This window comes from Daphnia pulex, chromosome 8, assembly GCF_021134715.1.
Source record: "Daphnia pulex isolate KAP4 chromosome 8, ASM2113471v1".
NCBI classification, from domain to species: Eukaryota; Metazoa; Arthropoda; class Branchiopoda; order Diplostraca; family Daphniidae; genus Daphnia; species Daphnia pulex.
Genome location: NC_060024.1, coordinates 8989983 through 9014051, shown reverse-complemented (window position 1 = coordinate 9014051; position 24069 = coordinate 8989983). Strand labels below are relative to the sequence as shown.

Here is a 24069-nt window from a genome sequence, read left to right as displayed (position 1 = left end):
ATTTAGGTGTTATCACCCTCCTGCTGTATGGCGTGGACCTGGGGTACCGGGTAGGCGGGTACCCTAGAAAAGTCCGCAACTGTAGAATGTTGTTTCAACTGTTCACTCACCTCTACGCTTAACCACGCACGATGATGTGGATACCGGGTTTGAGGGCATTTTTATCCTTATTGTTTTGTTTTTGTTTCATCAATGATGATCGTAGGATTATTGATAAAAAGCGGTACAATCGGTACATATGCATACGCGTCATACCATGTCATACTGTATATTTTTCTATCTTTACGACTTGCTAGACGTAAAATCCAAACTGATAAGGCTCACCCACGGATGCTTACATCTCTGTAGGATATCATCTTAAACCATATCATTTTATTTGTTGACGGACAGAATTATACTTTGGGGCTGCTTTGGGGCCATTCTATAATAGGCCATTCCAACCTCAAGAAGTTTGTGTCTGTTCTCTTTTTATTGTGATATAATACTCAGGTTATCATCTATTCTTAACGATGGCATATGTTGAACTTACGCCTACGAACTTAACGGTACAACTCTATAGTTTTATTTTCAAAATTATAAATAATCGTTAGTTTGTTATTTTAATTTTTAAGGCACTAAATATACTGTAGGTTCTAGACTTAAAGGCTTTGACTTTGCTTACTATTTAAAAATAAAAGTTAGTAAACGTAAGAATAAGATCCCATGATACAAATTATTTTATTTGGAGAGCTCAAGAGCTGTGTGTGTGTGTGTCGTGACTGTCGTGTCAGGTCGTGTGTGTGTGTTAATTAAAAAAAAGACCCCCCCCCCCCCAAAAAAAAAAAAAAATGAGTATTAGGGCCACCTCTGCAATTATCGTTGCTTTTGACTTTATTTACCTCCTTGTGATCTGTCATCCGCTATGAATCTCGATCACCTAGACCTAGTTTTCGTAAATAATAAATAAGGAAATTACTGAATTACACACACCTTTCTAAAAATGGTGAGGTTGAATTACCATGACTATTTATTTGTTTACTTTGTTCTTGGAGCTCAATCAATGTTGTGTGTTTAGTTTTGCTGGCACTGTATAATAGTTTATTGGTTTAATTAGATCATAAGACGGCGAAATCAGATTTGTTTTTGAAATAACATGTATAATTTTGATTTAAAATCATCTTTTTTACAGGGAAGTAGAATGAAAAGTACATCAGCAGCACCAGACCTTCTGACTGACTCTTATCCACTTGACAATAGTAGTGTTACGGAAATATTGGAACACCCAAGATCTAGAACAGATTCAAGTCTATTTAACCAGTTAATAGGTAGAATTCCTTCAAGTGATGCACACAATTCAACAACACATTCTTGGAATGAAGTGAATGGAGATTGGCGGCATTTAAGAAATCCCCTTGCTAACAATGATGTTGGTAGCACTAGGGAAGAACTTCTCTGCTTTGACTCTGACCAATTAGATGTGCCTTTACTGACTAATACTATGGTAAATAAAATTTATATTAGTTACCAACATTTTGTTTCTCATGCCACTAAAAACATTCTTTATTTAGGGTGTTGATGCCAATTTTAGCAGAGAATCTGAAGCATGGGATCATTGTCATCAGAGAACACTGAATTCTAACAAACAAGTTCAAGCTCGTAATCAGTTGGTTGCTGCCTCTATTCTTTGTCTCATCTTTATGGTAATACATTTTTTATTTTCTAAGAGCACTGTACACCTTACAACTTTACTGCCCATGTAGATTGCAGAAGCTGTAGGAGGCTATTTATCCAACAGTCTTGCAGTTATGACAGATGCTGCTCACATGCTTTCAGATTTTACAAGTTTTCTTGTAAGTCTATTTGCAATTTGGGTTTCTTCTCGACCACCGTCCAAAAAGATGTCCTTTGGGTACTACAGAGCAGGTATTAAGAGATAATGATTATAGCAATTTTATGCCAATTGTTTGCCTACATGGCATTGACATATTTACATTTTGCGATTTAGAAATACTTGGCGCTTTGTTTAGCGTTCTCGTAATCTGGATTCTGACTGGCGTCTTAATTTATCTTGCGATTGATCGCATTATTCATCAGGATTACGATATCGATGCTAATACGATGATCATAGTTAGCTCTATAGGAGTAGTTATGAATATCGCAATGGGAGCAATCCTTCACGGAGGTCAGAAATTACGTCAGGATTGTTTGGTAATTTTTTTAAAAGTGCATTTTAATTCAAGGTCTTTGCAAGAAACTCAATCTGGTTCATCATGGCCACTCTCATGGAATTGGAGGTGGAGGACACGGCCACTCTCATTCAAACGGCGGGCATGGGCACAGTCATGATAATCACGGACATGGGCACAGTCATGATAATCACGGACACACATCGAACGCCTCTCGCAATATGAACGTAATTGATCAAACGACCATGGACGATTTATGGTGGTACTAATTAATGGATAAAATCGTTTAGGTGCGTGCTGCACTAATCCACGTAATAGGCGATCTTGTTCAAAGCATCGGGGTTCTTATTGCGGCCATTGTAATCAAATACTGGGTAGGCATTTCTTTGATTTTTAGAATTAATAGTTGTGTCATTGATTCTTTTTATCCTTTCTAAAAACGCAGCCTAGTTTTCGCCTGGCGGATCCCATTTGCACATTCCTCTTTTCTGGACTGGTGTTGACTACGACTATAGGATTAATCCGTGACGCGTCACATGTCTTAATGGAAGGCGTGCCACGTAATATTCAATATCACGAACTACGACGAGATCTTAAGAGCATCAATGGTGTATGCAACGTACATAGTTTGCATATTTGGTCTCTCACACTTGATAGAAATGCTCTGGCTGTTCACTTGGCTGTTGGTGAGTTGAACAGAAAGTGTAATAATTGACTAGCATCAAAAAGTAAAATCTTACTATATTGGACTTTGCAGGTGTTATGACAGATGCTGAAGAGGTGCTAAATAACGCTACTCGACTTCTCCAAATTAAATATGGTATCGCTCATTGTACGGTCCAGGTAGAACGGTTCAACGCTGCAGCAATTGAAGTCTGCCCACAATGTACTACATTCGACGATTAACTTAGACATTCCAGATCTAAACCTTTATATCTAAACATTTATATTAAGCATTCCGCAGTCAAATCTACCTGCTAATTTGTGTATATATTTGTACGCTATAGTTGAGCACAAATTAGCAGCGATCTACAGAATTAAAGATTTAATTTTCGCATGCACAAGTAATACATTCGAGAACTATAACATTGGACGGATTGATTATACACAAGCGTTATTAAAAAAAAAAGGGAAGTTTTTAAGATCTTAAATTCGCAATAGCTTTTTCCAGCACATCCTTACGAATACGCGGATGATTAGGATATTTAGTCAACACAGACTGGCTGATGTCGATAGCATCAGTATACTGTTTAGCTTTAAGGTAGCTCAAGGCCAGTTTGTAGCCTACCATGCCATTACTCTGATCAGACATCTTCCATGCATTTTCAAAATGCCCAGCTGCTTCACGGAATGATTGTTCTTTCTCCATTATGTATCCAAGGTATTCATAAGCTTTTGCGCAAGAGCGATTGTAGGTGAGGACGCGCCGGAGTAGTTCGTTGGCCACTTCCATTTTGTTCTGACCAGCTTGAATGTAAATGTCACTGAGAAGAAGCCAACAACGTTCCAAATATTCTCCCTCTTCTAAAGTCCACGGAGCTTTGATGAGGCGCTTGAGCTGATTTCGAGCACGTTGCGCCTGTTTTAGCAGCAAATGTGCGGTAGCGATGCCAAAAACCACACCTGGATTATCCTGCTGGTTGCTTTTTGTAGCAAACGTGGTCAAGTCTATCAACGCGCGTTCTACATTCGTCTTCTGTCGCGTCGCTAGCAAATATAGGTTAGGGTACAATACGTGAGTCTGCAATTCATCGCCTTCGACCATAGACAATTCTTGAAGTAGTTTAGCCGCCGTGTGCAGTGCCATCAATTCCTGTTTTTTTTTTAAAGGTAATATTTATGAGCTAAATTTTAAGTAATAAATAAAATCAATAAGACAAACCGTGTCTTGGACTTCGTACTGAGAATCCAGATCAGTGACATTTTCCAGAGTTTCGCTGTCACCATTCAAACATATGTCTAGCATGATTCGGATGGCATATTGGCCCCAAACAGCATGTCCTCTTGCTCGGTTTAAAGCCAGCAGAGCAACGTTGTATTGTCCCGAATAGAATTCGTACAATCCTCTACAATAGCTGAGTCCTGGTTCATTCTGTCCGTGAACTGAGTTTACTTCGGCAGAACGGAGTGTTACATTTGCATCTGATATATTTCCACGGCGCCGACAGACATCGATGAACTGACCCAACATTTCGTAATGGCAAGGCTAAAAAAGAAAATAGGGTCAAATTGAGGAAAATGAGGTGATTAATTAAAACATTTTGGTTTTACTTGTCGTTCTAGAGCTTGTCGGAAATGCAATGTTGCGGTTTCTAAGTCATTTTTACGAAGAGCGATCTGAGCTACCATCATCTGAGCTTGATCATTTTCACGATCGATTTTGAGCAACGACTTACACATGTACTGACAGTGTTCTACATCGTTGGTTTGCAAGTAAACTTTGGCCAATTGAGCCATGCAATGAACATCATCTGGAGAGTATGATAATGCCTCACGATAAAGCCGGATGGCCGCGTCTGTATCACGATCAACCGATAGGGCGTGTCCAGCCATTTGAATGGAAATAGTGGACGCAATTTTCTTTTGCTCAATGAGATGATCAGACTGATCAACCTTTTTCACTAACGATCCAATAATGCTCTGGCATCTACGCAGTGAGGCAATAGCTTCTTCTTGGTCTCCACTCTTTTCTTGCACTTTGGCAAGTAGTTGCAGGAGTTTAACTTCTTGCATTAGTCTATCTGGATCTCCTCTAGCTTGTTGTATATTGGGTAGTAAAGCTTCGCTGATGATCTTTTCTGCTTTGTCCAACTGTCCAAGACGAGTAAGAAGCGTGGCGTACTCAATTCTCAATCCTGGGTGAGAAGATGAATCATCGCTGCGCAAGGCATCCTTAAAATAATTCAGCGCTTTTGTATACTGGTGAGTCAGGACTAAAGCTGCTCCTATTTTCGAAGCGAGTTGAAAGTTGCGCGGCTCAAGTTTTAGTGCATCTTCGTAAGCTAAAACGGCCTGGTCCACTTGATGCAGCGCCAAGTGAGCATCACCTAGCAAGGTCAGATTGCGCACGGTTGGTAGCTGACGTACAATATCGCGGTAACATTGAAGGTATAGCGCTTCATCTTGTAGTCGATGCAGGTAGATATCAGCCATCTTCTCGCGGGCCTGTAGGTGTTGAGGGTGGGAGTCTGGCAAAACTTTCAGTTTGAGTAAAGCTCCATCAATATCACCTTCGTTAAGAAGGTGGTCAACCTAAACAAGAGGAATAGTGGTACCTACAAATATTATCAGGTCTAAATTCGTACATACCTGAGCTAAAATAACAACTCCTTCTTGTGATGTCCCTTTCAGTTCCTGTAAAGCTTCTTGAATGACTTGGCCAGCGTCTTCTTTCTGATTGGAATCCATTAAAACGTGAAAAAGCTCTAAATAGGTGGCTGCCTTTTCTCCTAAACTGAACGGATATTTGGAACGTTTCATTCCCGCACTTGATGGTCTCATTCCACTTAAAATCATTGCCATCCGAATGCTTGAAAGACAAGCATCGGTATCCTTCTTTAGGCGTTGAACTTTAGCTAAGAGTAGGTGGTATCTATAGTATTTAAAAAATCAAAGTGTTAATATAATAAAGAATAATCGAAAATGATTTGGATTACCTTGGATGATCACGTACGTGAAAGTTATAGCTCAGCCCCATTTCAAGATATTGGGCTGCCTGGGCAAGATTATTTTGATAGATACCAATTTGGGCCATAAGTAAATAAGCTTCAATATAGGTTGGATCGACATGATCAATAATGTGGTGTAAAGTAGCACTGGCCGCTCGGTAATCACCAGCGATGAAATTTGCATTAGCTAACCGATACAGAGCGGGAAGTAAACCGGGACACGCCTGGACTACACAAGTCAAAATGTCTGACAACTCAAGCAAGGTCTGTGGTGAATCTTCGGGACCATGATATTGAAAATACTCTTCAGCAACAGAGAGTAAATAATCGGGATTTAAATTGTTTAGGTACTCGACACCGTACGAAATACAGCTAGCATTCTTTACTTGTAGCTGGTAAGCAAGTTTCAGTAAATGAAGGGATTCGGTTGGGTCTCTCTGACGCAACAACATGGCTTTGGCCAACAAAAAGGTGGTACGAGATGAAGCATTGTCGTGTAATTCTTCGACAATGTTTAATTGTTGCTGTGCAGCCTCGTACTGTTCATCATCCAAAAGACAGTGGATCTTGAGCAACATAACTTCGATTGATGTTTCACCCGATTGGCTAATCTTTTTAAGAGAAGACAAAGCATCTTTGAAGCGACCTTGTAGTACTTGTTGCTGTGCCAATTCAAAAAGGTAATTGACATTTTTCTCATCCAATCTGATAGCTTTCTCAACGAATACTTGGCATTCGTTCAGAATGGGAATGTGCCTGCCACAAACTCTAGAGAAGAGCCTAGCTGAGTTCACGAAGAGCTCTCCATTAGTCGGTTCGTACTTCTCAAGTGCCACAAAAAGTTTTTTTAAGAGGGGGGTAGCGTCCACAAAACTACCGTCATGACAAATAGTTGCTAATATCTGTATCTCGAGTATTTTTACAATAAACGGATTGGGGACGTTGTTTATTTTCTTTGTCAGGTCACCCACAGCATCCCAGTCTTTTGCAGCGAGATGAGCGCGTAGTTTCTCAACTAGAAATTCTTGATTGTTAGGGAAATTGGAGATCATTTGGTTTAAAATGGGGAAAGCTTGTGAAACATTATCAGACTGAATTAGGTATCTAATTTTTCCTTGATAGGCTTCTATAGCACGACTATCAATTGAAATAGCTGATTCAAAATATTCCAAAGGATTTTTCTTTTTAGACTTGTCTCTATTAGATAAAAGTTCAATCCAGCCTTTAAGAATAATACCATCAATATTATTTGAGCCTGAATTAATGCTTAACGCCCTATCAGCATACTCTCTTGCTTTCTCCTGGCGATTGTTCAAATGAAGGAAAAGTGCAGCATAGTAAAGGGATTTATCACTGGCTTTTTTTCTCTCACTTCTCAGAGCTGCTTCCAGTTGTGTGATTGTTTCACCAGAATCTATGCTTTTGAAATGCTTGTAAATATGGAGAGATGCTATAATAGCACTTAAATTAAAAAGGGGATCCGCTTGCAAAGGAGTTAGTAAATTGAGAGCATCTTCGACTTTATTAGTAAACAGCAAAGCAAGTGCCTGGTAAAATTTGTTGAGAGTATTGACAGAATTGTCAGTCGAGTTAGTTGCTTCTGCTGCTGAATGATACAACTGCTCTCTGAATAAACTGTGTATCTTCACCTCCATGTTCTTGTCTTCCATTTCCTCACGAAAATTATAATATTATAATTAATATAGTTGATACAATTTACACACTCGAAGAAGAACTCGAAGAACACCAAACGGGTTTGCCTTTGTTTTCAAACTTTAGTTGCCATGACAATACGGCAAGTGTTGCTCTTTTGTTTTTCTCCGTCATTGCATTTTAATTCCAAAATAAATTGTTCTATAATCGAATTTCTGAATCAAAGAAAATTTTAAATTTTAATTAAAAATTTATTAGTATCACTTTCAAATCATATTAAAAAGTATATTTGAAAAATATCACGAAATCTCTCATTAGATTTGTCAATGTTCCGGAAGGAGCAACCATTGCTCCAATGAATCGTTAACGTCGAAAGCCGCATTCGCGCATTCTTTCATTGAGACGTTCGAGTTCGTTGCTAAATCAGATTGTGCAATTGCTGTCGAGTTGTGACATGAAACATTAGCATTGAGAAATTTCTAAAAATGGCAGGAAGTGCAGAGACAGTTAAACGTAAAATACCAGAACTTCGCGTGGTTGATTTGAAGAACGAATTAGAAAAGAGAAATCTTGACAAAACAGGAGTCAAAGCAACATTAGTCGACCGTCTGACCAAGGTACGTTTTTTAATGCTGACGTGTATTTCACAATTTGTGTAAGTATGAAATTCCGGTTATTTATTCGTGGTAGAGAAAGTATGATTGGATGAATGTATTCTATGTCACAGACTTACAGTTATTCCTCACATTGTCACATGTTGAATGTAATGAAATCTTGGTTTTTACACTTTCGACAGGCTGTGCTTGATGAAGGAAACAGTCCTGAAGACTACTTTTTTGAAATCTTGGAAAAGAAAACAGGCAAAAGAACAAGTATTGGAAGTAAGTATTTTCTGTAGAAATTTAAAGATTCAGTTGAGTAGAACTAATTGTATTTTATTTGTAAGGACAAGACCATGATGTCAGCGATCTAGAAAGTGCCACTGATGCAGCTGATGTTCCCAATGCTAATGAGTTTGATGAAGATGTGAAAGATGAGGTTGATGGTAAAAAAGGGACTCATGATGTCAACGAACCAGAGCGTGTTGAGGTGAATGAAGCAAACACAGATCTGCCTCCACCCCAAGAACTCGTCAAGATAGAATTTTCAGCTAACCAAGAAAATGGTGATGTAGTGGAAGACTGCATCAACCTCAACGTGGAAGATGAAGAGAATTTTGAAGAGGTAACGTTTCACCTTTATTTTTAATTCGTTTATTCTTATTTCATTTGCTTACAAGTACTTTTTACTTTTTAGGAGGAGAGTCATGCAAAGGAGAAAGGTAAGAGATAGTATTTTTCATTTATTCAAATAAATTAGCTTCTAAATGGGACAGCTTTTAATATAAGGAGTGATTGTGTGTCTGTGTGGTTCAATAACCGTTAACAGTCTTGACGGTTGTGCGTTCGTTCTTCAAGTAATGGAACTGTCCATGCCCTGGACGAGAAGTTTCTGGGCGTGTCTTAGCATTTGCAGCAATTTAATCATTTGACAGCATAAATTGGCTTGTCGGCAAAAAAAAAAAGCTTTTGGTCTTCATGTCTACTTTGGCGCGCGAGATGGAGAGACTGACCAACGAGGCTCACTCCGTTATGCTATATTCACTTCCCTCCGGTAGACGAACCACCTAGGAGAGGATTAAATCAGCCGCAGCAACGTGAAGAGAAACAGCTGCCAAAGAGCCAAACGGTCGGCGTGGGTTCATCGGGAGAGACATCAACATTGGCGTCCGGCGGTGGAGATGAATTGGAAATCGGCAAAACGAGCTCGGCGACCTGTGGTGACAGCAATGGGGACCATGAAGCAGATGAAGATGGCAAGGAAAGCAACAGCACTGGAGCAACGTTGGACAGCATCGCTTCGTCGGCTTCATCTGGAGAGAAAGCGAAGAGGTTGGTGGTGCCTCACCATTGTGGCTGGATATAATTGAAACAAAAAAAAAATCGAAAGAGTACCTCGTCAGAAAGCAACATCATACCCATTTACCAAATCCCTCTCACAATCATTTTTCATTCGTTAAGTTCAGTGAGTATTAAGAAATCACTCCCCTGCGTAAGTCTTTTGATATTTGGAATGGGCACTCCCTACAAAATTATCTGCTCAGCCTTTTTTCAATCAATATTTGGTCTTATTGGTCGTTCTTATGCTTCGACGCACGCTCATTCCCCCCTCCGTCTATCTTCAAGACAAATGCGCCAGTAAAAAGTCCCATTTCCATACCCGGAGGCGGTAGTCGGAACCAACAAAGAGTGTACACGGTCAACTTACGAAACTCAGTCTATCGCCGCCCGTCGTTTGGAGTGAACGTGTGTTATGTTCCTGGACTGACTTCGAAGACGTAATCGCGTGTGGATCCAAGCAGGCCTGGGTTTTGATCTTCCGAGGATGGTGTGCCTCACCGCATTCAACGCAGGAGCCTCTCGGAACCTGCAACTTGCCGTCAAAAAAGAGCTGCTTGAAGTTCGGAATGTTCCTGCATCCTCAGACAGACCATCTTTGAATCACGTCCTACTGTGCAAACTTGCCGCTCGGCTTCATCGTTTTCCATTATTGGGCCTACAGACATTCGCCGCCCTTTATCGTTTAACCCGCAACGAGTTAGATCTTGACAACTGTCATTCACTGAATCAATCCAAGCCTTTTTCGACCAATAGTACAATAAGTGACTGCCCACGGTAAGAGGCTGTAGTGGAACAAACATAACTAAGACATACTTCCGCTGTTTCAATAATGCTTAAACGCCTCTCGTTATGGTCCTCGTCGTGTTAATTATTTCGTTAATAGGCAAAAATTTTATTTTGCATTTCTGACGTTTATGTTTTTCCCTTAACAGTAGTTCGATCGGCGTTAAAGATGGGATGAAAACGGCCTCCAAAGATGACAGAGGTGAGTCACTATTACGTTTTCCGATCATTTAATTTAAGATAGTAGAAGCTGGTTTTACATAAAATAGTGGAAAGCTTGTCGGCTTTCTTTAGAGACAGCATTTTTAGTTAGATTAGATCGATGGTTGCCGCTCACGATGCGTTCTTTCCATTTTCTTATCAGATGCTCAAATTCAAACAATGCGTTATGGGATAGATAGCTTCTGCAGCTCTATTGTTAGGATGTAATTTATTTCACGTTAAAAAAGCTCCGTTTCTTTTTATGAGGTTGTGTTCTTGATTGGTGCGTGACTTGATTTTTTGTTGAGTTGAGAGGACTGTCGACTGTAATAACTTCCTTCAGATGACAGAGGAAGTTGTTTACTGGAAGGTAGGGGGGAGGTAGAAACTTGTTTTTGGTTTTCCTTGTGAATAATTTATATACCTAGTTGATAGTAGGTGTACCTGTACTATCTACTCCTGTTGCTGACAAAGAATAATTTAAATATTGGGAAGGGGGAAAAGAAAAGAACAGTTATGGGTCATTCCACTCGGCGCTCCTTTAACAATTTCTTGATGTTGACTCGGGGATTTTCACTTCTTTTTGTCTCGGGATGTAAAAGAATATTTGTTGACAAAAGGAATGCTGCGTCGGGCTAGAACACGGTTAAATGTGTTTGCGCCAAGCTTTTTATTTATTGTTAGGTTTAATCTGTGTTTCTCGACTCGTCGAAGATAAGAAGATTTCACGAAAGCGCCTGTGGAGTGAAATGTCTTCGTGGTGGCGTTTTGTTCATGACAACGACTTGTCATTGTATCACGACTTGAGCGTTAGTAATTTTCTCTAGTAGAAATACCCGCCTACCTCGATTTGCTCTAATGCGTTCTGAGATCTGAATTACTTGTTTCCACTACTCACGCAAACTTGCGGGTGCCTTCATCGCTGTTACATTGTCCGCAGCACAAAAGCAAATTTTGGTTTCCTGGTAGGCTTTAATTAGAAAATGTCGCCATACAATTCAGTGCATGAGGGCTGAGTTTTTTTGTGTTTTTGTGCCAAAGTGGGACGTGCCTTTTGTTCTACTGTTGTGTATGGCCAAGAAATTCTTCCACCGTGCGAGGATGAATCGGCAGAGGGATAGAAAGTTTTTTTTTTCCTTCTCTCCATTCTTTTCATTCTTTTTAGGAAGTTTTGATGGCACAAGTTGTCTTACCTTTCCCTTTTAGGGTTTTCTCTTGACCCTTTAGCCGCATCACATGGCGAAAATAACTCACGGTGGGAGTAGGGTATCCGTCGTGCCATCTCGCATTCCCCGTGGTGAAATTTTTCGGAGATACTAACCAAGTTCGTAACTTAGCCGTGTGGTGGTAACGCTAGCTAGTTGGCTCTTCTCTCTTTAGCCCCGGGGGTTTTTCTTCGACTGTGCCATATTTGTTTATTTATCACCGGAGTTTTTTTTTGGTGTGAACCGTGTCTCTGAGCAGACAAGTGAGTGGGTTGTGTGTGTCTAACCCAACGTCATGTCCCACTTGTTGCTGCGTATCCTGAGAAGCGCACTTAATGCTGAAGGGCAATGGGAATAAGTTTATTATTTTTTTTCTCAAAATCACTCAAAGCGTCACTGTGTTGTATGTGAGTGCTTTATCACATGACTGTATGATAAAATCTAAATATGCTGTCTCACTAGTAGTATTTCACCGAACGCTCAATTATGTTAGCTTGATCCTTTGAAATGGATGAATGAAGAAAAAATTCTCTCTATTTTCAAAACAGATAAGAAGAAAACCGTAGGAGGTTCTAGCAGTAATGGCGGTAGTCGTAACTTGTGGGTGAGTGGGTTGTCGACATCGACCCGCGCCACGGATCTAAAACATCATTTCTCTAAATTTGGAAAAGTACGTACCACTTCATGACGTGTGATGTGGGTGAATTGTGTAATATTAATATGCCCTTTTTTTTTTCTCTTCAGGTCATGGGAGCCAAAATAGTCACTTACGCTCGAACTCCAGGTGTACGGTGCTTCGGATACATAACCATGGCTACTAGTGAAGATGCATCCAAGTGCATTCAGTACCTCCATCGCACAGAGATCCACGGTCGGATGATTTCCGTAGAGCGGGTAAGAAGCGTTCGTAAATTTTATGGATTGTTTACTCGTGGGACCCTTAAACTAGACAGAGGAAACCGCATGATGTCTTAAAGTAAACGATCGATGGAATTGTGGTCGGTTCGTTGACGACATGACATGCAACATAATCATTTCTCCCTTGCCAAAGGATGAAGTTAGATAACTAAACTTGCTTACCTTAGGATAGGAGAAGCACATTTCTCTTTAGCTTTAATTATTTTAGTTTATTTCTGTCTCACGTTGTGATTCATCACACCTTCTAACCTCCAACTTTCGTGCTGAACTCTGAATCATCAGACCACAGGAGAAAATGGACCGCGTAAGGCTGATGTCATCAAATCTTCTGATTCAAAAAATTTGGCCTCTGCTGGAACCGAAGATGAAGTCCCTGAAAAAAAGAGTGCCGACAAAACTGATGAAACGGTAGCTGATTCGTCGCCCCTCGCTAAGAAAGGCGAAGTAACGACACCGGAAGTTGCTACATCCGCCACGACCGGGGACACGTCCGTCGCAGGAAATACAAAAGAAAAGGAGGAAGAGAAATCGACAACTCAAGGAGGAGACAAAGATGGCAAAATGGTGGTCGTCTCGTCGGCTCAGCAGCAGCGGGAAAATAGGGAACGAGTCAACCGTGAACGGATGGAACGTGAGAGGAAAGATCGACCTCGCCGACCCCCATCTCCTCATCGGCCACGTCAACAAGTCTTGACCTTCCAGCATATTCGGGTATTTGCAGTTTTAAAGAAACGGTCGATGGTGGAATAAGAAAAGCAATGACATCCATCCATATTATGAAAAAAAGGAGGAACGTGAGAAGCAGCGGATTCGAGAACGTGAGCGGTTGGAACGCGAGTCTGAACGCCGTCGTCGAGAAGAGATTGCGCGAATGCGTGAGTTCGAGCGAAAGCAGCGCGAGGAGGCGATCCGACTGGAAAAAGAGCGAGAGCGGCTTCGTATCGAAAGGGAGAGGTTGGAGCGCGAGAAAGCCGAAATATTACGCCTTGAACGGGAACAGCAGCGCCTCGAAAGGGAGAAAATAGAAGCTGAACGAGAAGAGCTGAAGCGTCGACAAGCCAGGTATAATTCTACTTGCCCTTCATCACACAAAATAGATAGGCTTATCCGCGGGAGGAAACCTTTAATGCGCCACGCCTTACGGAAGCCGCTTCCCACGTTCGTTCGTCGAACTTTAAAAAGGATAATGAACCATTCCGTTCAGCATCGTGAATTTAACGATTGTTTCGATGTCTCATGGTCGAATTCAACCATTCACAGTGCAATATTAAAAGAGATTGTCTCCCTTGCCAAAGGATGAAGTTTGATAACTAGACTTGCTTACCTTAGGATAGGAGATGAACATATTTTAGTAGAAGTTCTTACAGTTGAGTCTATTCCGTCTCGATTGTTAACATTTTTGTTTTTTCAGGTCTCTTGCCAAGATAGAAGAAGTAAGGCGCGCTACTAAAAGGACAGCACCCAATGATCGTGATGGGTATTTTGTCGATCGTAAACGCCTATCGATGGAAGGGTCGATGCGATTCGATCCATCATCACGCTTTGTTGATCCCAAGGGTAGCAACGCTGGAAGTGGCGGACATTTTGGATCGGGTTCTGCCTCCCTGAATGCTGATTATCGCGGTTCAAAGGTATCTGAACCGGTTCGCGGCGGTTACGACAACCACGCCCGCCGCTTCGAACGTCCACCCCCGTCATCTGTTTCTGCAACTGCCGGAGCGGCTGTCATTACACGACGCGTAGTCCAAGAAATATCAAGTGTTCGCAGAGACACTCGACTCCCACCGCCGTCACCACCTCCCCTTCCTCGTGATCGCTTGGATGACAGACGGGTCGTTGACAGGGGACGTGATGAGAGGTATGTAACTACTAAATGTGTGAATCTTCTTATATTTAATTTAAAAATGCAGCTGCACTCAGTGCTGCTTTACTTATGTGGAGGCAGTGCCATTTATCAGCTCGCTAAATTGAAAACGATTTTATTCCTAGCCTGTAACAAATTTTAACAGGAAAGTCATTCAAATCGTGACAATCCTTGTTAATCATTATCCAAAATTTTTCTTTCTGGATTAATGTACTTAACCTAATTACTTTTTAAAATTATAGATACGATCGCGGGAGCCGAAGCCGAGAAGGTTTTTCAGATCGTGACAGGGAGCGGGAAAGAGAGCGTCCGCGTGATCGAGGAGTAGGCAGGGGAAGTGCAACTGAACCGATACGGAACAACCGCATGCCGGAGAGAGATCATCGTGATCGATATGCCAACGACTCACGTGGGAAAGGTAAAAGCCGGATGGAAAGTGCGGTTGCGATCATATATTAATTACTATTTTGTGGTTTTCTCTTTTGTTCGAATAGATCACCGTTACAATGAGAGAGTGTCTGAGCCCTGGCAGCGAGGCCCTTCCAGTGCGAATGCCCCCGTATCAAGCGGAGGAGTTGGAAGTTCAAAAACTAATTACGGTTCCAATGGAAGCGGTAATACCATGCTGGGCAATGGAGTTGGATTGTCTTCTAACACCAGCTGGTCTGGCAACGGAAGTACGCAACAAGATCGCTGGAGCGCATCGTCATCCTCGTTAATGCCTGTCGGAAGGTCAATGGCGTCGTCTGGATCATTTAATAACAACTGGACTGGATCAGCTCCCCCTCTTAGTGGATCCGCGCAATATAATCCAGCGACAGGAAACATAGGGAGTCTTAACAACCCTGTTATCGGGCAGTCTGGATCCGTTGGCTATTCGGCAGATCGTTATTCGCGACACTAACTTTATCGCATCATATCCAACCGTTTTTTTTTTTCAACTTAGACGTTTACAATGTATGAAATCAATACACAAATTGAACTTTATTTTTGAAATCCCATCAATTTTTCAAGGTAGGCTGAGAATGCAACTGGATTATTTCTAGGAAATTTCTGGAGTTTAGTAGTTCTAAAATCAACAATGGTAGTTTTTAAGGTTTCTGGATAGCACATATAAACATGTCCTTCAGAATGTAACTTCTCAGCAAGTTCTAGCTGGTGATTGCCCATCAGCTTCTGGTTAACCACAACAATTAATGGCTTTGCTACACTGAGGGCCTCAAGACAACTGCCAGCACCAGCATGTGAAATGATTAGGGAGGCTTTTTCCATATCAGAAGAAATGTTTTCTTTAAAATGATAACAAGATATTTGTATTCTTCGTGAAATAGGAATTGGAGGTTCAACACCAAGTCCAATTTGCAGAACAAGATGTGTGTACCCATCATCTTCCAAAATCTGATGCTCAAATTTTATACATTATTATTTACTAGGAAAAATGTGTAATGCAACGTAAATATCGAACATACCTCTAACGTGTTTGGATGCAAAACTTGAGTTATTAATTCGTCAAACTGGGTAGTCCCTACAGTAACAAAAACGATTTTACTTCCCGATTCTTTATGTGTCACACTCATTTCGAACGACAGCAATACTAGTATTTCAGTTCACTTATGGACATTCCCCACAAAAAATTCTCAACTTGTTTACGAAATTGTGATATTTATTATTCAAAAAAACGAATAACTAATCTGTCAGAATGTCAGTCAGCCAGTCAGGCAAAAGGAAAAGAGACGATGACAGTTTTGTTCATATTTTTTTAAATATTATTGAATGAACTCTAAAATTACGTAAACTTTATTAATTTAGAAATTCTTAACTCATAAATGTAATTATTTTTAAGTTATTTAATGAATCATTTCATCATTCAAACTTACAACCAAAAATAAGTAAAAAAATCGATGTTGACCGAAATATTGGCACTTGGCAGCACCGTTGGCACTTGTTTACAGCAAAGACAATTGTCTCATCAGCTGTCCTTAACTGGAAAGAAAGGGTTTTGTACTTGATTGGCGTGACTCTTTGCCCTTTACCGAGTTTTCATACAGGATTACTGTTAAGTTTGTTTTTCAGTCTTTAATGGTAAGTCAAACTAATCTTAATTTTAATGACAAATGGTTTCATTATATAAACATATTTCATCAGGTGGTGTAGGGAGGAAAACGTCATCGTCTTTTCTTCCCTTGGGAGCATCTTGCCTCGAGCCGTCTCTATCGAGTGAGTTGTTATCAATAATGGGTGACGAACAAGCTGGCCCGTCTAGAAAAAATACAATGGACACTGAAAGATCCAATAGCTCGGGAACAAATAGTAGCAAGTCAGCAACAGAAAATGTTCCGAAACAAACATCACTTTCAGCAGAAGAAACAAACAATCACTTGGCATTTGGAAATGGAAGGACTAATCCGCCCAGAACACCTAGTAGGAATTGCCCTTCTATTGATGGTGAATGTCCATCAGGCCATTTTGATGAAGAGGATTTGGACATGCCAGAATTAGAAACTCCCAGCCCTGTCTTGATGCCGTCACAGCTGCTCTCACCCCCAGTTGCACTCCACTATGATGAAACTTTGCCATTGACTCTTCAAATGCCAACAAGTATTAATGTCAGTGTTAACTTGCAACCTTCAGTGTACAGTCTGTCTGGACCACCAGATCCTGTATTCCTTGACGACAGTATGGAGAGTGGGGAGAGAGAGATCACTATCACTCGAAATCCTTATTTCGATCCCTCTCTCTCACCTGGCCCAGTCGACGAGTTTCTTTCTCTTGCCTCCTTCAGTAGCCACGTCGATGGCTTTCACTTTGGACTGGAGGAGGCACCAGCACCTCCCCATTGGGCCAACAGTAACCGCGTAGAATCTTTTCCTCCAGCTGCTGCTTCTGCTGTAGCAGCATCATCTTCATCATCTGATGTCCGCCGAAAAAGACCGAATACAACTCAACAGGATTCAAATTGCAACGCATCGAAGTCCAAAAAACAAGCCGAGACTTCTGGTGGAGAACCTGTACCCGGTCCATCGGGTATCGGAGTTGCAAGAACGGTAACTGGCGATGATGGCCCAGTTGCTGATGATCTACAATTAGAATGTCTGACTGACGGTTCCTCCTCTGCTACCGAATCAGACATTGACGATGACGATAGTTGCATCGAAGTAGTAAGCGTCCGACCTGGTCTATTGCGTTCTCAGCATCAACCCGAAGTCGTAGATCTTACCATTTCAGAAGACGAAACGTCGACTCCCAATCCTTCTACATCGTCGGGCTATTCTCGTTCTACTGGGAGACAGCCCAAACCATCGTCGTCTGTAAAGTCAAGAGCTATACCTAAAGCAGAGCCTCCAATGGCACCAATACCGGTTGTGATTGAAGAGAACAATCAGCCAGACGCTGAAGTAAGACGAGCATCGCCGGCCTTTGTGTCCGTTACTCCATCGTCCTCTGCAGGAAACCGCCCAGGTGCTTGGTGCGGATGTCCAGGGCAGTTTTACGTGGACGGAGGACGGCCCACGCCCATGGGTGTAGCTTGGCCAAACAATGGTAATCCAATACGAGCACATTACATTCCTAATCAGTCTCTTCGACCATCTCCGCTAGCTCATCATGCCACTGCCTTTTCGTATACACCACCACCGCCAGCTTATCACCATCCTCCACCACCGCCAGTTCTGACTCTACGTTTGCCGTCAACCGTTCAAACCCACGGTGGAGCTCGTTCGCCCGTCTGGTGGAGTTATCCAAGTATGGCCGTTGAAACAGTAGCCACTCCGTCACCTCAACACGTAGCAGGAGATGGATCTTCTAATCAGGCTGCGGCCATTCCACTGCAACCCAGTCAGCTGGTTGAAGCCACTTCTGTCGCTCAACCTGCACCCGTTTTCGTTCCTCAAACAACTGGTATTTACCATGCGGCCCCCACTTCACGACCCGTGGACGGACGTTGTACGATGCCGCCTGCCATTGCTCGAAGCTTCATGCGTATCCATCCCATTCACCAGAGGATTTGGCATTCACAGCACCGCTCGCAAGAAGCTCTTCGACGTCATATGGACATGGCACAACGTGTCGCAGCTGGAGAAACCGTCGAAGTTAGCGGTCCGTCATCGATTCCGGATTCTCCGATGATGAGTCAAGGCATTCAAAATCAACAACAACCCACTGGTTTCTCTGGTCCGCCTCCTCCATATCATCCAGTTGCACTGGAGCGCAACAGCAGTCCTTCGCCACAATTCAGAACTGTTCACGCTCCCGATTTGAGTAGCCACATGATGCCGGCCGTTCAAGCTGAAATTGTCGTTGAAAGTTCTCCTGTCAATTTAGATCCTCGCCATCACCATTTGCCTCCTCCTCCTGCCTATGCTTTTGCTCCGTCTTACCACCACCACATTGCCCATTTCAGTCTGCCTGGCAATTTGCATATCAGTATAGGTCCAGGACCAGCCATCCCGCCCGCAGTACCACCACCACCACCTCGAACCGTACCAATGGAACGCGTTCCACCACCTGCCATGCCCGGTGTTCAAGGTGCCGCAGCAGTCGAAATCCAACCAGCCCATCAGCAGGAGCAACCTTACCACCGTGGCTACCCGTTGTACATTCACCACCAGCAGCACGGTCACCACCACCATCCTCCACCACCATTGATCCCACTGGGCAACAGTCCATTCTTGAGCGGATCACCACATCACTACCCATTTTTACGTCCTTCAACGCGTTTGGAAGAGTACATGCGCTTGGTGGAACAGCGTCGAATGGCCCAGCTCTCGCGTGGTGCCTCCCAGACGTGCATCGAACGCAATACTCTGTCGCATTCGTACAAGCGTCTCTTGCGTAGCAACAGCAGCGTTGATGGCGACAGTAATGAAGACAACACCGAAAAGTGTACCATTTGCCTGTGTGAATTTGAGGAAGGTGAAGATGTCCGTCGTCTACCTTGCATGCATTTGTTTCATGTCTCTTGCGTTGACCAATGGCTTACCACTGTTAAATTCTGTCCACTTTGTCGTGTTGATATTGAAGCCCAAGTGGAATCGAAAGAGCAAGGACAAGGGGATTCTCGTAGCTGGAGCTCGTCTTCAACTACTCCTGAAGGAGCTACTCTCCGTATACCTCCAGACGCAACCGAAATGGAGGCCGGAGCTCCAGCAAGCTGAACTTAACTTTTGCACATAGGTTATTCCTATTTTTTTTAAAGTTTAAATAACGCTAGTTTCCTTCAGTATATGATTATCCCAGTTCTCTTTCCTACTCTTTAATTCGAAGTTTTGTAGTGGTGTTTATATTAATATTTGTGTTTGCGTAAAATTAGCGTGATCTATGATGATGAAATGAGTCAGAAAGAAGAGTTGTTTATGATTAGTTTACAAACTAGTGTTGGCTGACTCGGGGGTTTCCCTGACCAGTGAAACGTTCTGCTCTACCTCAACTTTACCGTAGTAGAGGAATCAAGGAATGAGTCGCGAGTTTTATTAACAATCAGTACCGGCGCCTTTCTTCAACCTATGTTAACCCCACAGTTTAACTGAAATAAGGTTAAAAGCTTTCTTTTATGATTTTCATGTATTGAAATTAATTGCTTTGAAATCGACTTTGCTTTCAAATTTCAACTCTCACTCTCCGACCTCCTCCTCACCCTCCAGAAAAAAAAGGGGGAAATAAAAAGTTTGTTTCTTGCATTTAATTGATCATTTTCACTGTTTCATTCTTCATCTGATTCGTCGTCCGTCCATGTCTCGCTCTCTCTATACGCTGTCGTCTCGTAGTCGAGCACTTCACGATCTGAGAGATGTGACTTGCCCTCCACAAATTCAGCAAATCTATTAAAAAGAAGAGAAAAACAAAACGAAACGGTATTAACCAATCCATTCGGTTAAAATCCACAAGCTGCGTACCGAGAAGACCTTCTATTTCGATTATTTTTAGGTGGAGTCGAGACGAATTCAATACAACGAGGACTAGGTTTAGTTCGCATCCTATCAACAAAACCCATGCAAAAAATCAGGCCGGAGACAAAGCGAACAAAGGGTAGGGATTAGGGAATCTTACGACCGAATAAAAATTCCTTGACAAGACCACCCAATCTGCCACCATTCGATAGAAATGAAAGAATAATAAATTAAAAATCACCTGAGGGGATCCTTAAGTCGATTCATCGTTTTCCAGGCGTTGCATTGGGGACTTCTGCTGAATTCTCGTAATTCCTTTAGTCCTCGTTCAGTTTCAATTCGAGTTTGATCGACGTATTCATCTTCGGTTAATAAGCGCACGGTAGGGGGAAATCTTTTGAACCTACCACATCAAACGCAAATGATAATAATCATGAACTATCTCATTTATGATAAAATGTGCTATTACCACAGTGTCTGGCATCGAGCCCACCACGCTCCCGGAAAGTTATGCGAGACAACCGTGACTAAGATTATGGCCATTGCTCCTTCTTTATGTTCACTGCTTTCAAACACTAGGTACAAGCCACACAACTGAAGAGACCACTGAAGGAGATTAATGGTTCTAGTATTTGTGACTGGACCAAATCGGTAGCAAAATGCGAAACTAATCACTGAACTGGCGGCTAGGTAAGCAATCACATAGTAATGATATTCTCGAAGCACAGAGTACATGTTCTCCCAGAGACTTCTGATCAGGTAAAAGACTATAGAGCTCCCACCAATCAAGACAGCATAAGCACCAGATTTCTAACAAATTATAAAGTAGTTAGTTTTTAAGAAGTTTTTTTTTCTAATTTCAAAGACTTACTTTGGGAATAATCCTGCTAGTAAGATAGACAATAATGAGAATTGAACCCAATACTCCAACAAGCGTTCCAGTAGTGTAGTGAAATATAACTTTCTTACACAGTGTTGGTGCAACCGAAAAAAGGAGTATTCCAGCAATGAACATTAACAAACGATTAAAGTTGATTTCTGAAACAGAATGATATGTTTAATCATGGATTTAAAAATGTTAACACCTCAAAATATGTTTGCTTACGTCTGACATCTAATCTCAAGAGAAATTCAGATTTTGAAAAAACTCCTGTGCATGACATATTGAATGGTGATACCGAGATTGATTTCTCTTTCCAAGGAAGAAATGAAAACCAAGACTGCTGAAGTAATTCGTGAAGATGAACAACATGGCTTGCATTTTCCCCCTTGTAGATGTTAAAGTTGTCATCTTTTATGGTTAAATACACCTGGAAACAGAACATGTCTCGTAAAGATAAGGATGATTAATTAATACTTGATTAGACTTACTGTTGCAGTTTTCCAGAGCCCAAACACAGTTTTTGAATCACCAGGCCAGCAAAATATAGTCAACAACTCCTCTGAATGATCATTCGACACATTGTAAATATTCGCCGGCTTGATGTTATACTGATTCGGTGCATTGCCGGCTTTAACAGCTACATCATTCAACAAGAACACGATTTTAGAATTTAACAATGAAATTTTATATATTCAACATACCTCGAATGGCACAAAACACATGGTTAGAAAATGAAACTAGTATCACAACAAACAATACCGTTTTTCCTATTAAGGATCTAAGGACAGCGGAGCTCATGTTGTATGTTTGATTTTGTGTTGTGCCGCCATATTGTAAAGCAGAAGAATGCGTTGTTGCCTTGTTAATAACTTGAACAAATAGGAACAAATCATTTGATTAAATTTTTAAAAAATTAATTGCAATTTGTTTCTGCCACATTTAAACGCTAGTCAACTACCCCACCTAATTGACATAACAGAAGATTTTTTTTCATCATAATATAAATTTAAAAAAAAACAGTAGCGCCAATTTTAAAAAATAGAATCGGATGAGGGGGATGAAATTTACTTGCAGTTTCATTGAGTAAGCACGATGGAAAGCAAAATTGTCATGCGGTGCTAAAAAGAAATTCAATCGTGGATCTGAGTTTGTATTAACCAATTCCTTGACTAGCATATAATAATTGGAAAAAAACGTAAAACAACAATGGTTTACAACACCTACTAAGCAGGATGTTAGGATTAATTAGAGAAAAATGATTTGAAGTGTGTAGTTTTCCTGTAGTTGCACGTGTGATTTTAAGCAGAAGACGAATCACGAAAAAACGGCGCCCGAATCGTTCGACAAAAATTACTTGGTGAAAGTTTAAACAAGACATCTTATTTGTTTTAAAGAGCATGATTAAACTCAAGTGAGATATCACAATCATGATAAATAGAATGTACAACGGTTTGCGTTCGCCCTACATCAAGCAGCTGACCAACAATGATGTCGAGTTGATTAGAGTTCGAAAATCTCATCTTGAGATCTATCTCTGTGATTGAACATTGACTTTGTTTTCCTGCCTCTGGCTCCACCAACAACTTCTGTAACAGGCACATGGTCTGAAGATGTTGCAGCATTGAATTCTCCTCCTAGTTCTGCCAAACTCAGTCTTAATCTTGTTGAGGCTTGGGATCTGGGCCACGAACCTTTATTCACATCTGGATGATCCTTCATTACATCACTTTTAAATGGCAACAGTAATTGTTAGGTAATTTTTAAATATAAAAATGTGAACAAACTGCATACCTTGTCTTTTGTAATTTTTGCGCTTTTGATTTGGCTTCTTTAATTTGACTATCAATGTCACCAAGATAATCATGGATATTTTTGTCACAGTCAATACTGGTGCTACTTGCACTGCTAGCGGAACTGGTCCTTGCCAGCTCTGGATTGTTTTTCATGGACCTAAGGCTAACTTCAGAGAAAACCGATGGGATTTCCGTACAGGATGCATCCAAGGTAGGAAACACAGTTCCATTTGTTTCATTTTCTATCATCAATCTGGCAAATGCTTCAGTGCCAGCTGGGAAGTCTTCTGCAGGGCATGGGACAAGTAAGGTTTCTCGTAGAAAAAGGGTATCACTGGTCCACATTTTGTTGATACGTTTGATGTGTTCCATCTGGTGAAAAAGTTGTATCATATGTAAAACCAAATCAGTGGAAAGGAGAGATATTGAGCTACCGTTGTCTGATATCGAAGTGCAATTCCAGCCAATGTCTCTCCTGGTTGAACTCTGTGGTCCATGTGACAACTGGGATGAAATCTTGAAGGTGATAAGGAGTCATTCATGCTACTTCCGCTTGTAGTACTTCCGTACTTCCGCTGCGATTTTGCCGATCTGACAAAACTAGTCCTTTCGTCACTTGCCTCGTCGCTGCTGTCGAGCAAAGGTACTGACAATGCCAGAGACGAAGGCGATAAGGACAGATTCTTGAACGGATCCATCTATCGTGAGGGCCGGCCCCTTGGACCGGTCATGTGATTTTCAAATATAGGCCAGCTCGGCTCTCAGCACTCTACCTAACCTGCTCAAGGGATAATGGTTAATTTGCCTTCAGTTTTTTCGCTTTCTCTCGTAATAACTATTTGACAAGCTCTTGCACCACAACTTCGATAGAAATCAGTATGGGAGACGTTGTTTTCCTGAGCAACAGTGTTGCCAATTGGTTTTAAAAATAACCGAGCAGTTTCCTAAATGACTAAAAACTGTTTGCCTTTAATTGATAGCAAAAAAAAAGGGCCAACATTTTTATAATCGAATTTTCTCGTACGTACATTGCTGAATTTTTATCGTGACTATGATAATGCCACGGGCGCTTCTTACCAATCATCGAGTCACGAGTCTCACGACTCATAAG

The 24069-nt window shown here is 41.4% G+C and overlaps 6 protein-coding genes and 1 long non-coding RNA gene across 13 annotated transcripts; 3 read left to right on the top strand and 4 right to left on the bottom strand.

Moving 5' to 3' along the window:
• Positions 1 to 408: 408 nt before the first annotated feature.
• On the top strand, positions 409 to 3251 carry LOC124199575 (zinc transporter 2-like). 2 transcript variants are annotated; one of them, XM_046595413.1, is made up of 9 exons: positions 409 to 545; positions 1169 to 1480; positions 1548 to 1679; positions 1740 to 1902; positions 1985 to 2161; positions 2220 to 2392; positions 2456 to 2539; positions 2611 to 2851; positions 2923 to 3251. In XM_046595413.1, the coding sequence occupies exons 1-9, from the start codon at positions 510 to 512 to the stop codon at positions 3069 to 3071; spliced, it is 1467 nt and encodes a 488-aa protein (XP_046451369.1). In that variant the 5' UTR covers positions 409 to 509; the 3' UTR covers positions 3072 to 3251. The 2 variants fall into 2 exon arrangements, with proteins under 2 accessions (XP_046451369.1, XP_046451370.1); XM_046595414.1 differs by lacking the exon at positions 409 to 545 and adding an exon at positions 827 to 982.
• Positions 3252 to 3287: 36 nt separating this feature from the next.
• On the bottom strand, positions 3288 to 7648 carry LOC124199570 (tetratricopeptide repeat protein 21B-like). Its single transcript, XM_046595404.1, has 5 exons — positions 5822 to 7648; positions 5475 to 5757; positions 4437 to 5417; positions 4048 to 4371; positions 3288 to 3978 (listed from the first exon to the last, which is right to left on the bottom strand). The coding sequence occupies exons 1-5, from the start codon at positions 7501 to 7503 to the stop codon at positions 3304 to 3306; spliced, it is 3945 nt and encodes a 1314-aa protein (XP_046451360.1). The 5' UTR covers positions 7504 to 7648; the 3' UTR covers positions 3288 to 3303.
• A 171-nt stretch (positions 7649 to 7819) lies between these two features.
• On the top strand, positions 7820 to 15384 carry LOC124199572 (scaffold attachment factor B2-like). Of its 3 annotated transcripts, XM_046595405.1 has the most exons (13): positions 7820 to 8103; positions 8283 to 8367; positions 8433 to 8710; positions 8783 to 8807; positions 9144 to 9417; positions 10359 to 10411; positions 12164 to 12285; positions 12360 to 12509; positions 12816 to 13244; positions 13321 to 13595; positions 13945 to 14391; positions 14640 to 14815; positions 14892 to 15384. In XM_046595405.1, exons 1-13 carry the CDS (start codon positions 7972 to 7974, stop codon positions 15299 to 15301), a joined length of 2856 nt encoding a protein of 951 aa, XP_046451361.1. In that variant the 5' UTR covers positions 7820 to 7971; the 3' UTR covers positions 15302 to 15384. The 3 variants fall into 3 exon arrangements, with proteins under 3 accessions (XP_046451361.1, XP_046451362.1, XP_046451363.1); XM_046595406.1 differs by lacking the exons at positions 9144 to 9417; positions 10359 to 10411 and having other exon boundaries at positions 7829 to 8103; XM_046595407.1 differs by lacking the exons at positions 7820 to 8103; positions 8283 to 8367; positions 8433 to 8710; positions 8783 to 8807; positions 9144 to 9417 and adding an exon at positions 9453 to 10200.
• On the bottom strand, positions 8724 to 12832 carry LOC124199579. The gene is made up of 2 exons (XR_006876882.1): positions 12696 to 12832; positions 8724 to 9441 (listed from the first exon to the last, which is right to left on the bottom strand). It is a non-coding gene; the product is annotated as an uncharacterized LOC124199579 (long non-coding RNA).
• On the bottom strand, positions 15363 to 16132 carry LOC124199577 (UDP-N-acetylglucosamine transferase subunit ALG13 homolog). Of its 2 annotated transcripts, none has more exons than XM_046595418.1 (2): positions 15867 to 16132; positions 15363 to 15795 (listed from the first exon to the last, which is right to left on the bottom strand). In XM_046595418.1, exons 1-2 carry the CDS (start codon positions 15972 to 15974, stop codon positions 15382 to 15384), a joined length of 522 nt encoding a protein of 173 aa, XP_046451374.1. In that variant the 5' UTR covers positions 15975 to 16132; the 3' UTR covers positions 15363 to 15381. The 2 variants fall into 2 exon arrangements, with proteins under 2 accessions (XP_046451374.1, XP_046451373.1); XM_046595417.1 differs by having other exon boundaries at positions 15363 to 15801; positions 15867 to 16111.
• Positions 16133 to 16318: 186 nt separating this feature from the next.
• Positions 16319 to 20077, top strand: LOC124201167 (E3 ubiquitin-protein ligase Arkadia-like). The gene is made up of 2 exons (XM_046597645.1): positions 16319 to 16479; positions 16543 to 20077. Exon 2 carries the CDS (start codon positions 16632 to 16634, stop codon positions 19548 to 19550), a length of 2919 nt encoding a protein of 972 aa, XP_046453601.1. The 5' UTR covers positions 16319 to 16479; positions 16543 to 16631; the 3' UTR covers positions 19551 to 20077.
• On the bottom strand, positions 19938 to 23869 carry LOC124201168 (nuclear envelope integral membrane protein 1-like). 3 transcript variants are annotated; one of them, XM_046597649.1, is made up of 8 exons: positions 23393 to 23869; positions 22957 to 23330; positions 21388 to 21401; positions 21154 to 21320; positions 20752 to 21092; positions 20524 to 20685; positions 20289 to 20369; positions 19938 to 20213 (listed from the first exon to the last, which is right to left on the bottom strand). In XM_046597649.1, exons 1-8 carry the CDS (start codon positions 23654 to 23656, stop codon positions 20096 to 20098), a joined length of 1521 nt encoding a protein of 506 aa, XP_046453605.1. In that variant the 5' UTR covers positions 23657 to 23869; the 3' UTR covers positions 19938 to 20095. The 3 variants fall into 3 exon arrangements, with proteins under 3 accessions (XP_046453605.1, XP_046453602.1, XP_046453603.1); XM_046597646.1 differs by lacking the exons at positions 22957 to 23330; positions 23393 to 23869 and adding exons at positions 21654 to 21802; positions 21867 to 22126 and having other exon boundaries at positions 21388 to 21592; XM_046597647.1 differs by lacking the exons at positions 20289 to 20369; positions 22957 to 23330; positions 23393 to 23869 and adding exons at positions 21654 to 21802; positions 21867 to 22124 and having other exon boundaries at positions 21388 to 21592.
• Between the last annotated feature and the right edge of the window lie 200 nt (positions 23870 to 24069).

Coding starts and splice junctions, on each gene's coding strand:
- LOC124199577 (XM_046595417.1), bottom strand. CDS start 15,974: ATGAGTGTGACACATAAAGAATCGGGAAGTAAAATCGTTTTTGTTACT. Junction 15,802..15,866: donor TGCATCCAAACACGTTAGAG/GTATGTTCGATA, acceptor ATAAAATTTGAG/CATCAGATTTTGGAAGATGA.
- LOC124199575 (XM_046595413.1), top strand. CDS start 510: ATGGCATATGTTGAACTTACGCCTACGAACTTAACG. Junction 1,680..1,739: donor TTCTTTGTCTCATCTTTATG/GTAATACATTTT, acceptor CTGCCCATGTAG/ATTGCAGAAGCTGTAGGAGG. Junction 2,540..2,610: donor CCATTGTAATCAAATACTGG/GTAGGCATTTCT, acceptor CTAAAAACGCAG/CCTAGTTTTCGCCTGGCGGA.
- LOC124199570 (XM_046595404.1), bottom strand. CDS start 7,503: ATGGAAGACAAGAACATGGAGGTGAAGATACACAGTTTATTCAGAGAG. Junction 5,758..5,821: donor CACGTACGTGATCATCCAAG/GTAATCCAAATC, acceptor TAAATACTATAG/ATACCACCTACTCTTAGCTA. Junction 5,418..5,474: donor GAGTTGTTATTTTAGCTCAG/GTATGTACGAAT, acceptor CCTCTTGTTTAG/GTTGACCACCTTCTTAACGA.
- LOC124199572 (XM_046595405.1), top strand. CDS start 7,972: ATGGCAGGAAGTGCAGAGACAGTTAAACGTAAAATACCAGAACTTCGC. Junction 8,104..8,282: donor TAGTCGACCGTCTGACCAAG/GTACGTTTTTTA, acceptor CACTTTCGACAG/GCTGTGCTTGATGAAGGAAA. Junction 13,245..13,320: donor TGACCTTCCAGCATATTCGG/GTATTTGCAGTT, acceptor TATGAAAAAAAG/GAGGAACGTGAGAAGCAGCG.
- LOC124201167 (XM_046597645.1), top strand. CDS start 16,632: ATGGGTGACGAACAAGCTGGCCCGTCTAGAAAAAATACAATGGACACT.
- LOC124201168 (XM_046597649.1), bottom strand. CDS start 23,656: ATGGATCCGTTCAAGAATCTGTCCTTATCGCCTTCGTCTCTGGCATTG. Junction 21,093..21,153: donor CTAGCAGGATTATTCCCAAA/GTAAGTCTTTGA, acceptor ATAATTTGTTAG/AAATCTGGTGCTTATGCTGT. Junction 20,214..20,288: donor CGAAATAGAAGGTCTTCTCG/GTACGCAGCTTG, acceptor TCTTTTTAATAG/ATTTGCTGAATTTGTGGAGG.